Source organism: Alligator mississippiensis, chromosome 4 (assembly GCF_030867095.1).
Source record: "Alligator mississippiensis isolate rAllMis1 chromosome 4, rAllMis1, whole genome shotgun sequence".
Taxonomy (NCBI): Eukaryota; Metazoa; Chordata; order Crocodylia; family Alligatoridae; genus Alligator; species Alligator mississippiensis.
In genome coordinates this window covers 53,566,079-53,580,628 of record NC_081827.1, presented here as the reverse complement: position 1 = coordinate 53,580,628, position 14,550 = coordinate 53,566,079, and the positions used below count along the sequence as shown (strand labels likewise).

General features: G+C 44.9%; 1 protein-coding gene across 3 annotated transcripts in view; it reads right to left on the bottom strand.

The window, feature by feature from the left end:
* The window catches only part of IMMP2L (inner mitochondrial membrane peptidase subunit 2), a 933,449-nt gene that overhangs the window by 877,941 nt on the left and 40,958 nt on the right, over positions 1–14,550 (bottom strand). For all 3 annotated transcript variants that reach the window (XM_019492508.2, XM_019492501.2, XM_006261933.4), the window contains one exon: positions 12,800–12,937. In XM_019492508.2, the coding sequence (XP_019348053.1) occupies positions 12,800–12,937 (138 nt within the window). The remainder of the gene's footprint in view (positions 1–12,799; positions 12,938–14,550) is intronic.

Genomic DNA, 14,550 nt, shown 5'->3' with positions numbered 1-14,550 from the left:
CATCAGGTTAAGGAAGTTTCAGCAGTTGGTGTGTGCTCTTCCTGGATGGAATGAAAAGTAAAGAAGCCAGAGGCTGGGCTGGTATGCATACAAGACAGGTAGTCAGTGAAAATGTAGATAGAGGAGTCAATGGGTAAGAGACAGGCTGGGGAGAGGGGGGAAGAGAGAGAAGGGGGATGAAAGTGGAGAGATACCTGGGGAGCCAGATGTCAGGCTGCTTATAATGTGTCATAAATCCAATGTCTATATTTAGTCCGTGATTTTTAGTATCCAGGAGGTTGATGAAGTAGAGTTCACAGGCTGGTCTCTGGGAAGTGTTTTGTAAGTTTCCTTTGAGGATCAGGACTGAGAGATCGGAGAGAGAGTGGTTTTCTTGTGAGAAATCTGCAAATACAGGTAATTGGGTATTTCTGTCTTTGATAGATTTCTGGTGTGCATTCATTCTGGTGCACAGTTGTTGTTTGGTCTCTCCTATGTAGGTTGATGGCTCTGTTGTGGGGTGTAGTAATTGTGGGGTTGTGGAGATGTGTTGGAAGGTTTTGCATTTCTTGTCATGGCACGGTCTGGATCCATTTGGTGTGTTCTGGGCCTGAGGACGTTTGCTTCTGGTGATAAGGTTAGCAAGATTCGGTGCTTGTTTGAAGGCTAGGATGGGTGGCTCTGGGAAGATCTCTTTAAGAATAAGGTCGCTTTCTAGTATGGGTTGCAATTGTTTGAGGATTTTCTGCACAGGTTCAAAGGGAGGGGTGATATGTCATAACCAGTGGTGTGCAAGTTATGGGGGGGTTTCTTCTGTACTGCAGCAGTTCTTCACGTGGTATCTGGGTGGCTCTTTCAAACATGCAATCTATCTCTCTGGAAGTGTCTTTGTTGGGTGAAAGCCTTTTTAAGATTGGTGAGGTGGCAATTCCGGGTGTTCTCTTCAGTGCAAATTCGGTGATATCTGAAGGGCTTGGCTGTATATCACAATTTTTTGGTGTGTTACCAGCCTATATACCAACATCCCACACCAGGATGGCATCCAAGCCTGCCTTACATATCTACAGGAATAAGATTACAATTCAGAACACAGACCCAAAGATATTACTTATCTTGTACACTTCATCCTCACACACAATTTCACTTTTAATAACCAACACTTCCTCCAGACACTGGGAACAGCTATGGGCACCAAAATGGCCCCACAGTATGCCAACCTTTTTATGAGCCACCTGGAAGAGGACTTCCTCAAGAACCGCACCATCAAACCCTTGCTATACTTAATATATATCGATGACATCTTCATCATTTGGACTGAAAACCTGCAATCTCTGATTGAGTTCCATCAGAAATTCAACAGTAACCATCCCTCCATCCAACTTTCTCTAAAATACTCCAGCACCAACATCTCCTTTTTAGACACGATGATCAGTATCCAGAATGATAAAATACAAACCATGTTATACAAGAAACCCACAGACCAACATACATATCTGCACAGAACCAGCAATCGCCCTAAACACACCAAAAAAGCTGTGATATACAGCCAAGCCCTCAAATACCACCGAATCTGCACTGAAGAGAACACCTGGGATTGCCACCTCACCAATCTTAAAAAGCCTTTCACCAAACAAGGACACTCCTCCAGAGAGATAGATTGCACATTTGAAAGAGCCACCCGGATACCACGTGAAGCACTGCTGCAGTACAGAAGAAACCCCCTCACAAATCGCACACCACTGGTTATGACACATCACCCCTCCCTCGAACCTGTATGGAAAATCCTCAAACAACTGCAACCCATACTAGAAAGAGACCCTATTCTTAAAGAGATCTTCCCAGAGCCACCCATCCTAGCCTTCAAACAAGCACCAAACCTCTAACCTCATCACCAGAAGCAAACTTCCTCAGGTCCAGAACACACCAAATGGATCCATACTATGCCATGACAAGGAACGCAAAACCTGCCAACACGTCTCCACCACCCCCACAATTACTACACCCCACAACAGAGCCATCAGCATTCCTGGATCTTACAGATGCACCTCCAGAAATGTAATATATCTCATCCAATGCACAAAATGCCCTGATGGAAAATACATAGGAGAGACCAAACAACAACTGCGCACCAGAAAGAACGCACACCGGAAATCTATCGAAGACAGAAATACCCAATTACCGGTGGGGGCACATTTCTCACAAGAAAACCACTCTCTCTCCAATCTCTCAGTCCTGATCCTCAAAGGAAACTTACAAAACACTTCCCAGAGACAAGCCTATGAACCCCACTTCATCAACCTCCTGAATACTAAAGATCATGGACTAAATATAGACACTGGATTTATGACACGTTATAACCTGCCTGACATCTGACTCCCCAAGTATCTCTCCATTTTCATCCCCCTTCTCTTCCCCCCCCCCCGCCACCTGTCTCTCACCCATTGACTCCTCAATCTACATTTTCACTGACTGCCTGTCTTGTATGCATACCAGCCCAGCCTGGCTTCTTTACTTTTCATTCCATCCAGGAAGAGCACATACCAACTGCTGAAACTTCCTTAGCCTGACTAAGGACTTTTGAACCCAAAAGCTTGCTTAAATATTGTTCTCCAACTATTTAGTTGGTCTAATAAAAGATATCAGATTCACCCAAAGAACCTTGTCTGTCTAATCTAAAGTAAAGTCATGGTAGTACCAGTAAGAAAGAAAAAGCTTATTCTGTCACCATTACCATTACCTACTCCTCATTTGCTGTTACATGGCATAAAGGGTAGAATATTCACAAATATGTTACTCTACTGTTTGCAGCCTCAAGTGCATTTTGTCAAAAGTACATTCCCATGATAGCACAAATAAATTCTTTATTGCAGAACTTGTAGATAAAGTTGCAAACACATCACTTTGTTTAATCCTACATTTCAATGAAGCTAATCTTGGATATACAAATCTTTACAGTCACTAACTATTAGGGGTTCCTTCTTCCATATCATTAGGAAAAACCCAAATAAAGAAACTTTATTATAATTAACAAACAGAAAACACAACTCAGTGAAAATAGCCATGAACATCTGAAAACAACAGTGCATTTATTTATGACAGTGACCCATAACATAAGAATACATCCAACATTCCAGGCATAAATTACTAAATCCATAACCACAAATTACTAAATTATCACACCAGCTGTTTCTGTGTCACATATGTTCAATGCTGTAAATAAACAAATCCATTTGAAATCCCCTATTAATAACAAAATTTTAAATGAGCAATCAAGACTGCAGTGTAAGAGACAAAAACCTCAAGTGAGGATTTAAAAAAAAATGGTAATTTGAAAGAAGAGAGACAATGAAGCAATAAAGTGTGCCAAAATTAAATGCTGCATTAGTTTATTATGATCCCTATAGGTTAGTGTTGAATACTCATATACAGAAGAGTCAGCACACAAGAAGGGTTTACACCAGGTGGTTCTCAGCAGAGAAAATACAAAAGTCAGCATGGAACAATGAAATGCATGAAGTCTACCCTAAGTGATTGGGAATAAATCATAAATATCTGTTTTCTTGAGGACCTCCATGTAGCATGTTCCCCAGAGTGTCAAAAGTGTTAAAATCTTCAAGAGCAGCGTTACACACACAGTAGGTCCAAAGCAGAAAAAAGGGGAAAAGATCTAAAAATAAAAGCACCCTACTCCTTGCTTTTTGACGGAACTTTTCATTTCAAACACAGCATGAACCAGAATAATGAGTACAAAAAGGCAGCTAGGAGTCTAAGGTCTATTACAAATCAAAATCTTGGGGATCATACAGTGAAAGCTTGAAGTCGAGACAATCATATGCCCAATGGAAACATGCTAGTGATGAATATAAGGCCACATGCTGACTGAACTTCAGTTTCCCTCATTTTCTATATCTTTCAAATGCATTCAGCATAAATCACATTCTGGAATGCAAGATACAGAGACAGCATTCTAGAGCAATGACTTGTACCTGTCTTTCCTCAGGCTATGCAGCAGGTGATAAAATGGCGCATTCTTTAAAATGTTGTATCTGCCAAAAATATTGGTTTAGTCTTTATCTAACAAGCCTCCACACAAAAAATATACTTGGAATACTGTTTAACAAGATGTTGAGAATTAGCTATGGTTGTAATTCTTTGGAGAGTGTCGAGACAAATAGTGTGGGATGCATGTGTAGCCCGGGTACACGCAGAGGGGTGTGCCTTGTCCTCCAATGACAGCGGTGGGGGTCAGGCAGGGTGCTGATGGAGAGGCCGGCTACTAAAACAGTTCCCTTCCCTCTGTACAGAGCCAGAACAAGACCGAGTGCTTAACTATATACAATTTATTATTATAATAAATACTTAAGATAAAACATTAAATATTTACAATAAAGCTTACCATATATCACTACATATAATATCCCACAATTCACATAAACCATATAACTTACAACATATATAATAATTAATACTTTGAACAAGATAGTCAAGATTACAACACAATAAACACATATGGGGACTCAACTTTTATAAGCCAAATAAGTTAATAATATTTCCTAGACCTACCAAATAACGATACAAATATACATATTAACACATTAAGAACATATAAACCATATAAACTTCCTTAACTCATAGCTATATAGACCTTGACACAACAACAATCACCCAAAATAGGGCATGCACTCAGTACCTCTCCGAGGGGTTTCCTTGGAGTCCCTCCCCTTTAGGGCCCTGGGACGTGGACACGACCCTCCTGCATTGGAGGGTGGAGGTGCCATACCCTCCTGCCTTGTGCCCACCTCCCCTGCGGGACCTGCTTCCCCAGCAACTCACACTTCGTCTCTGAAGCAGCCAAGGCTCATCCCCTGGAGGCCGATCCCAGGAGAGCCTCTCACCAGCGATGCCTGCGCCTCTCCTCAATGGCCTGGCACCCCGCACTGGGCAACCAGGGGCTCTCTCTCTCCCGCGGGAGCCAAACCCTTACAGGCTCTGGTTCCCCGGTCTCATACCAGGGGTCCTCCCTTTCCCGGGCTCTGCTCTGGGCACCAAGCCTCTTTTAGTTGAAGGCGGAGCTGCACTGTGGGGCCCCGGTCACTCGGCCTAGGGCCAGGGTTAACTGAAGCAGCTGCAAGCTGCTCCCAGGCAGGTCCTCCGTGCGCCAACCCACACACCAGGTGAGGCCTGAGCAGCTGCGAGCTGCTCTCAGGGCTGATACTCTGTGTGCCAATCTGCATACCGTGTGGGGCCTGAGCAGCCTCGAGCTGCTCCCAGGGCCAGCTCTCCATGTGCTGATTTACACACCAACTGCCCAGCCGCCTGCCAGGTTCGCAGGCTCAAGCCACCTCAAGTGGCTCCAAGAGCCTGATCCCCATGTGCCAATTCGCACACCACTGAAGCTCAAGCAGGGTCCTGAGGACAGCTGTCTCTGGAGCTCCTCTCTCTCCTCGCTGTCCCTCATTGTCTCTCCCCAACGTGCTGAGCACGCTCCCCTTTTATATTCTTCAGGGGCTACACCCCTGAAGTTCTCCTGACTTGGCTGGCACAGTCCCGATTCAGGTCCAGCTGCTCCTTGCCCCCTCCCTTTGGAAAACGGCGAGGCATTGCTTCCTTTGTGCTGTCTCCGGATTGGTGGGTGGGCTCCACCAATCAAACAGCAAACCCTAGATCCTGGGACTCAACACAAGCTCCAAAAAGGTAAGCCTGCTACACATGTTAAATAGAATTAAAGTTCAAGTTTGTCTTCCATTAGACTTAGCTTTAAGTTTAGGTTTACAAAACACAATGCAATGTGGGTTGTTAGATAAGCATCTCCTTCAAAGTTGGAACCGAAACATTATTTTAGAATTATATGGAAGGGTATTCTAGCAATAGGGTCTTTGTTTTTGTTGGGTTTTTTTGTTGTTTTTTTTATCTCCAGGTACCTACGCTCAGTGACCTGGAAAAAAAAGTAAAGGTAATTTTTTTTCTCTCCATACAATAGCAGACTAATACTACATCAACAAGACAGACTGGGGAGAAAAAGGGGATGGGTATGAAGAGTGTTGCTAGGTGGAGAAACAATGAATTGCAAGCCAACTTTCCTAACCCAACTGGTTAAAACACAAAAGAAACCTAAGTATTTCTCTTAGATGTTATTCCAAACCCTGTTTAAAGGTCTCTTCTTTCACATTTTCCTTCTACATGGTGTATGATATATTTGGCATGTCTCCTTCCTGAAAGCTGTGGGAAAGAAATGGAGACTGATTCATTTTTTCACATTATCAATCCTGCAGAAAAATGAATAAGGTGGCTTTCCCACTCCTTCTATCCCATCCTCTTTTTAGATCACATCTCTGCTTTAGCAGCTGATTAATTATATTGCTGATCTCCAAGATATTCCAAGAAACACTGCTGAAATGAACTGAGAATTATGTGCTACTAAGCTATTCTTCCTGAACTCTTGTACTACCAACCTCAGGATGAAATAGGACAACCATCAGGACTTAATCCACCTCTATGTACAGAGCCACCTTATTTTGGGCAGTTAAGACTTCCTGATCCATAGTGAATCCTAGAGCAATGCACCTTTTCATAGCTGCTTCAACACTACCTGTTTCACCCCAGGAATAGAGGAGAGAACTCATGGGCAGGCCAACAATACAGCAAGGTCAGAGTGCACTCACTGCATTTTAGAATTCTCTAATCAAGAGAATAGCTAGGAAACCTCAGTAACCACTTTATCCAACATAACTTGGAACCATATTCAGGTTAAATACAACATCTACCTGTATTAAAGCAAACAGAAAGATGAGGCTGTGCCACCCTGGGACCTGTACGAAGTACAATACAGCCAGGCCCAAAATTCTAGGCTGGAAAGGATTGTCTAAATAAAGGCTGCAGGTTAAAAACTTAAGGGACTGAGCCCAGTATTTGTGAGTACTCTAAACCCACTTTGTGAAGGCTTTAAAATACCAGATGCTCCATAAACAGTAAGATTCATTACAAAATCATAATTTTTACCCCTCAAGATTAAGAAAATTAAAAGATTAAGAAATTGGGTTGCAAACACATCACTTAATTTTTGCTAGGGTTTACCTTCACTGGGTGTTGGGTTTCATTGTTAGACCAAAGTAAATATTATAATAATCATTTGAATATGGTTATTCATTTGAATATGGTTATATTAACACACAATCCAGATATAAATAAATAGCATAATTATGCAAGAGAATCACAAAACCGAATCAGTCTTCATTTAAATGAAGTCCCAGAAGCACAGAAAAAGGAAACAGCATAAGCTATTTTCAGCAGTCTTTAAATGTTCATTTGCTTTTAAATGTTAAACAGCAAACACATCTATATATGTGTATGTAACATATACTACTAATTTCTGTTAATGCACCAGTGTGTCATAAGGATCATGTATAACTCCAGTTATACAGTTGAAATGTACCATTTTCTACAGAGGCAAAACAAGTATTAACATGAATTCATGAAATCTATTTTCATTTACTGTTCACAGTCACAACCAATAAGAAAGACTAGTAATAACTATGCCTTTAAATTACAATTAAAACAAGTTGTATTTACTCAAATACAAGATAAGCCTCCTCTCCTCCCCCCTCCCCGCATTAATCACCATGGGAAAGCCTCCCCATCTTACATTTGCATACAAAGAAATCAAATTAAATACACTACCTTTGAACTGCTGCTAAAAGTAACTGCATGCTGAGTAATGGAAACCAGCTATAAACTTGATTATATGCAGCCAACACCGAGCATGACTATAAAATACATGGCCCACATCGGGCAAACATGCTGATGGGAACCTTTTGTGTGTGCGCATGACCCTTAAGAAATGGGCAGTTGCTCCCTCAGGACAGAATGAGCACTGAGTTAAGAAGTACTGCAATACCAGGCCACCACTTATACGGTGCATCCACACATGCAAGCACATGCGCGTGCAGCAGCTCAAACAGAAGCAGTGAAAATTTGAGCTGGGGGTTTTTGCCTCAGCGCACACGCTCGACATGCGCTTTGTTGTGGAGCAAATTGTGCCACTTGGGGCAAAATAACCCTGCCTGGCTCCTCCCAGATCTGCAGCCAGGGGGAGCTAGAGCCCAGGGCCAGCACCTGTGCTGTCCCCAGCAGTATAAAAAGCTGCCCTGTCCTGGCCCCAGCAGTATAAAAAGCTGCCCTGGCAAGTAGCTCAGGGCTACTCACTCTCAGGAGCTCCTGGGGCCCAGCCAATTGGTACCTGGGGACACTACCCCTTGTGCCAGCTGAACTGCTGTAGAAGCCCTGAGAGTTCCCCGCACCCTCTACACACTGCAGCAGTCTAGCAGTGGGGGCTGCTGCCTGGCTTTGACCTGCTGCGCACCGGCCAGACCCAGATGGGGGCTGCACAGCCAGTACAGGCATCTGTCCCTCTGGGCCAGCTGCCAGTGGACTGTGGCTGCAGAGTTGGCCTTTGTGCAGCACTACTGCCACATGTGGCCCCTGCCCGGCCATCTAGGCAGCTATCGCCCAAAAGATGTTCCAGGTGTGGTGGCCTGCTCTGAACTGTCAAAGCATGTCCTCCTGGCCCCAATTATCCAGGAGGTCAGCCACAGCCAGCTGGGTCCAAGGTGCCAGCTCTGAGCAGGCAGGGTTCTGCCACTGGCCTCCCTAGCAGGAATTCTGGTGTTCCCTATTGGAAAACTGAAAAATCCCTGATAAAAAAAATCCCAAAGTCACTCTCTAAAATACCCCCAAATCCATGTTCCTCCACAAGTAAAACAAAAGACCACTATAAAGAGAGAGAGTGAGACAGAGACCGCGATCAGTTGGACAATGTTTTATTGATATATCTACAGTGTTAAAGCAAGTCTCTTATCATAATAATAAAGTGAACTCTAAATACATGTTTCATGAATACATGAATATATATTTTGCTGTCCTCCCACAGGGGGTTCAACCCCCACACAAGGGCTACAGCTCCCCAACAGGGGGTTTGGCCCCCCAACAGAGGCAAATGGCCCCCATACGGGGGCTACCACCCCCATGTAAGGCCCACATGCCCCACCCCAGCCACCCCGATTCCTGCCCCACCTGATCCCATCCCCCACCAGCTGCAGCAGTCCCCCACAATGGTGCCCCACCCAGTCCCACCCCCACTCTCCCAGACCCCGCAATGGCTGCCCCACCCAGCCTCACTCCCCAACTTGCACCTCCAGGCCTCCATGGCTGCCCCCCCCCACAACCCCAGGCACTGTCACTTTAAAAAAGAAACAGAAAAAAAGCCTCTGCTTACCTTAGAAGCAGCGGTGGGGGGGTTCCGGGGTCTCTTGGCAGGGCCCCCCCAGGCAGCACAGGACAGCAGGGGGGCAGAAGGGCCCGAGCAGGGCAGGACAGGGGTTAGTAGCTCAGGCGAGGGCTGGCAGGGGGAGGGGCTGGGCAGGGGTCAGGGGCCTCGGGGGGCTGGCGGAGGGTGGGGTCAGGCAGGGCAGGGGTCAGGGGGTGGGGGGAGCAGGCAGGGCCAGCAGGTGGTCGCCCCCATGGTCCCCTCCCCCCTCCTCCAGCACTCCGACCTCTTACTCACTGGCACTGGCACCTGGCCGGCCATGTGATTCAGCATCAGGGACAGGGGCCAACCACAGAGACACTCTCGCTGCCAGAGCTGCCTCCGGTTGCCTCAGGGAGCCCCCCTCCACTTTTTTAGACTTCAATTTTTTTAGACCCCTGGATATCCAGGGGTCTAATTTTCTCCCAGCACTGCACACTTGCAGCGTGGGGAACATTTTTGCATTCCCACACATGGCTGTTGCCCCGTTTCAAAGGGGTTTGACACAGGGCGTGAGGCACATGCGCGCTCGTCTGGATGTACCCATAGAGGCCAGTGATGGCTTGAAAATGGTATTTTAAAGTTTGCTTTTTGGGAATTGGCATACACACACACACACAAACATACATATGTACACACATGCATTAGAATGGTTCAGGATGGGCAGCAGGGGTTGATTTCTAAAAGCCTGGGTCTCACACAGTTTTCTCAACCTTCAAAAGCAGACAGGGAGTTTAACAAACAAGGACACATACGCTGACAAACTGGGGCATGCACAATTCTGTTCCATAACATTAAATAAGGTGGCACCAGCTCACAAGGCCAAAGAGAGGGATCGAGAATTCCTGTTTTGGGAGAGGCATGCATGTGATGGGCTTGGAATATGCTGACAAAACAGAACATGGATAGTATGATGACCATAGAGAAACCAGTCAGTGACAGCCATGGATGGAGAGTCATTGAGAGGGAAGGAGAATACAAAAGCAGAGACCTGAGAGTAGCAAAGGGTTCTCCCCTCCCCTCCCCACCCTGCCCTGAGAAGGTCCCTGAGAGGGGTCTCCATCCCCCAGGAGGGGTCCCTGAGGCCACCAAGGACAGAGGGCACACCACCAGCCCATCTCATCTACCCCACTAGGGAAGAAGGGAGGTTGGACTTCGGGATCTCACCTCCGGCCTGCTGACATCTGGCACTTAAGAGAAAGCCTCAGAGTGAAGCCTGCATCCTGGCCAGATGCATCTTGACTCTGACAACTGCCCTAGGAATGTAGATATATATAATTGCTTGATTCCTTGTATCATTTCTTTTCTGTTATCACTGTGTACCAATAAATTTGCCTATTATCAAATGGAAAGTTTGTAGTCAGTCTGAGGACTGGGTCCCCCCTGAAACAAGGCATCTGGGTCCTAATTCCAGAGCCAACAGCCAGAACAAGCTCTGACACCCTCTTTTGGTGCCAAAAATACAAAAACAGATTAATGAAACCCATCTGAATAAGATATTGTCAGCAGCGACTCTTTTCCTCCTCAGCACCAACTCTTTTTCAAGTCACTGTGAGCCACTAAATTGCATACATTTTTTACTTCCTCTTCACACCCGAGCTGAGCCCTTCTTTCCCATTTCCAAAGTTCCCCATTTCTTTACCAGCTTTAAATATCTGGCAAACATAACCAAACAGCCCCAAGCAGTTCCGGCAGAATCCCTCTGTCGTCCCCTCTCTCCACTTATCACATTTGATTAGTATGGCCCCACCTGCCATGAGGTGAAGCCAGACCAAGCAGTCCTATGGCTCATCTGCGTATAAATTTTTGGAGAATCCCATGATTTGTGTCAAGAACACCTAGTTCCAGTCATGAGTAGGGGGCTAATTAGCACAAAGATCCTTTGTGGTGGATATCTGGAGTCCATGCACATACTAAGCGGTGCTGAGCTGTGGGTCCCCATGGCTTTAAACACTATGGACTCTGGTGGGAACCAGCCCAGTGAACTCTGTGGTAAATCAGGGGCCTTTTGGCTTTGCACTAATATCATTCATAGTTTGTATTATACATTAATAGGTGCCAAAGTGCTACTTAAAAGGGTGTTTATAAAGTGCCTGTGCTAAAACTTGCAGCAATTAAAAAAAAAAGATAAATGCATCAATTCTGGATGAACTAAAACTATGGGTACCCTATGCAAATTACTAGAGCCATGTTTATTTTAAGTTTTACTTTAAATTTTTCAAATTTGTTCCTCTCTTCCATGTGCTCAGGGAGAATAGGGTCTGACAGTAAGGAAGGTGAGAAGGGACTAGAGGGGGAAGAAGTTGGGGGGACAGAGGGCAAGGGGCTATTTGACCCCCCAGATTAATTCTCCCTGATGTATCCGTGAGAGAGGGACACATTCAAGACAAGTCTCCAATAATTAGAGTCTATACCTAGAAAATTATATCAAATTTATACATTTTCTATATAGAGTCTAATTATTAGAGATGATCTTATATTCAAGTGAATTTAGTATTGTGTTTTAAATAGAACAGCTTCAAAACACATCCTCTTCTACAGTCTCTAAATTTTAGTCACAGGAGACCAAAATTTTTAGTAATCTAAATATACGAGGATTTGCCAAGTATAGTTTTTGTTTTACTAGGCTAACACTTCGAGAGATTTTTTATTACTGATGCTGCATACATACATTCAAATGATCTGGGAAAATTCTCCCAGGTTTGTTTTCCTGATAGAAAAACTGACCTAGAGACTCCTAAACAGACATTTGAATGCAGAGCCCCTAAGGAACAGAGAGCTTGCAGTGTTGATGCTGAGCAGCCAGGGGGCCTTTGTGTACACATCTCAGTGTGCCCTACAGGCTTCCTGAGGCTTCCTGTAAACAGATGGCAGCAATGCACAGAGCAGCCCTGATTGGCTAACCCAGACTGTTCAAGACCAGCCCGTGTCTCACTGTAGTACAATGTGGGGATTGTGAAGGGAGGGCACTCTGCTTTCCTGCTCAACTGAAGCAGTGTGGTCCAGCCCAATGTCCTAGGGGAGGGGAGGATGGAAAGGACTTGGATACTGAAGGACTATACTATGGGTTCTCTCAGAAGCAAATGTGTATAGACATTCACTCTCACAGGAGAAACTCTACTGGGAACAATTTAACCCTGGTTGTTGTCATTCCTCCCAGATTATTTTTCTCCCAGAACAGGCATTTTTGTGCTAGGATAAAAAACCTGAACGTCTGAATGCCTGTACACTTGTGGTTTCACCAGGGATAGCTGTGACTCTTACAGGAGAAACCAAATGTCTATACATGGCCTAAGAGCCTATTCTTTACATATTACACAAATATTTGAGAGACAAAAAAGATAGAGGGAGAAAAAAAGACAGACAGACAGACATACAACTCAGGCATTTATATTACAGCATAATATTGAGACAGGAATAAGTCCTTTGCCACCCACCACTCAAAGTAGAATTTTAAATTATTTAAAATTCAGCCACAGGCCTTGATAAAACACATGGATTTAGTTGAAACAAAGTTACCTGCATTGATGCTCCTTCCACTCGCGCTACACAGGCAACTCTATCAAGAAAAGTCACTGTCACAGGAACAGCCACAAAGAAGCCTTTTAAAAAAGCTTTAATGTATCTCCTCCCCAAGTCTCGAGCTTGTGCCATTATCTGAAAAGACGAAGGAAAAAAAGTGGAAGCATTAAGAAAACAAGCCTTAAATTACAGAAGCATTTTTCATGATGATCAAGCAATGAACACTTAATGATAAATGAACTGTCATTTGTCAGTGCTCCTCAACATCTGTTACAAAAAGATGAATGAATACAACACAAAGAAAAATTAGAAGCCTGCGGTGTTTAAAAAATAGTTTAAATTTCAACTAGTATAGACAAAGGGAGTCTGATGTCTTCTTTTCTCATTCACTTCCCCCCTTCCCCCCAGTTTAGTCATATGATGTGGTACTGTTTTATTAGCAATGTGTGATATAGACAGCAATGGCTAAGCCATTTGTTCAATGGCACTGTTAACATATACCCAAATAAAACCCAGGTACAAAGCTCCAACAAGATTTTATCAACTATAAGGACGGAGAGAAAGAGAGAGAGACAGAGAGAGAGAGAGAGAGTGTGTTCTGGAATATATCATCAACATTCCAAAAATATTTCTCCTTGCCATTATTAAGTAAGACTACAGCCCAAAAGAGAAAGCTACCTTTTATTCATATAAATGACAAGATTGATTCTAAGATTCAGTGACGCAGAAGACAAAAGTTCCTCTATCAGGCCTCTGCTTTCACAGATGTTCATTCACACACACATTGTTGTGTGGCAATGCCTACAAATTGCCATATTTGCAGAAAACACCACTGCAACTGTTTCAGACATTGATCCAATGTAACTAGTCATATCTTATCAAATGGACATACAACTGTGGTATAACTTCTTAATTCATCATCATACAGCTGCAGACAAACCAGACAACTTGGTAGACTAGTGATGAAATACAGATCATTTCAACTAGGGATGCACCAATTGAGATTTTGGGGGCTGATAACCAATAGCCGATACCAATTCAACCCCCTCCCCACCCCTGCACCAGGAAAAGCCTGGTGCTGCCCCTGGCCTGCAGTGGCATCTCGCCCCATGCAGATTGTGGGGTGTAACAGGGGGCCTTTTCAGGGCCTGCCTAACAACGGCTCCGCCCACCTGTTCTGGGCCAACCACCTGCCTCCTTGCCTGCCATGCCTTGTTAATTAATTAAGTTGTTAATTAGGCAGGAGGCTGCCCATTTCTTGCCCCGACACCAAAGGGTGCTATCTGCAGCTCCATTCCCCCCCTACACAACAGTCCAAGTCTTGCAGATGGCATCCACTGTTGTTAACATCACCCGCCACACACTGGGCCCCAGAATCCTCCAATCAGGACCTCTCTATGATCCCTCCATTCAGGCAGCCTACTCCACATTCATTTTGGGCTGCATAGCTCCCTGATCTGTTCCCCCTTACAGGTGTGGTCCCCCTGGGACCTTTGGCTACACAGGCCCTGGCCTCACCTCCAGGCCAGTTGGAACCCCAGGCCCTCAGCTCTGGGTGTCCCTTGCGGCGGGCCCCTGGCCCTTTGACCCTTCTGGTCCTGGCCCCAGCATTGACCAGTCGAGGGATTTCAAGACAGGTTTCTGAGTCTGTAGCCCCACTCTCACTCCTGGGTCCACCTTCTGAACCCTACTAGCAGGTAACCCACCCAGTTGTGGGAGCTGGGGTTACTAAGGCACCCCAACCCACC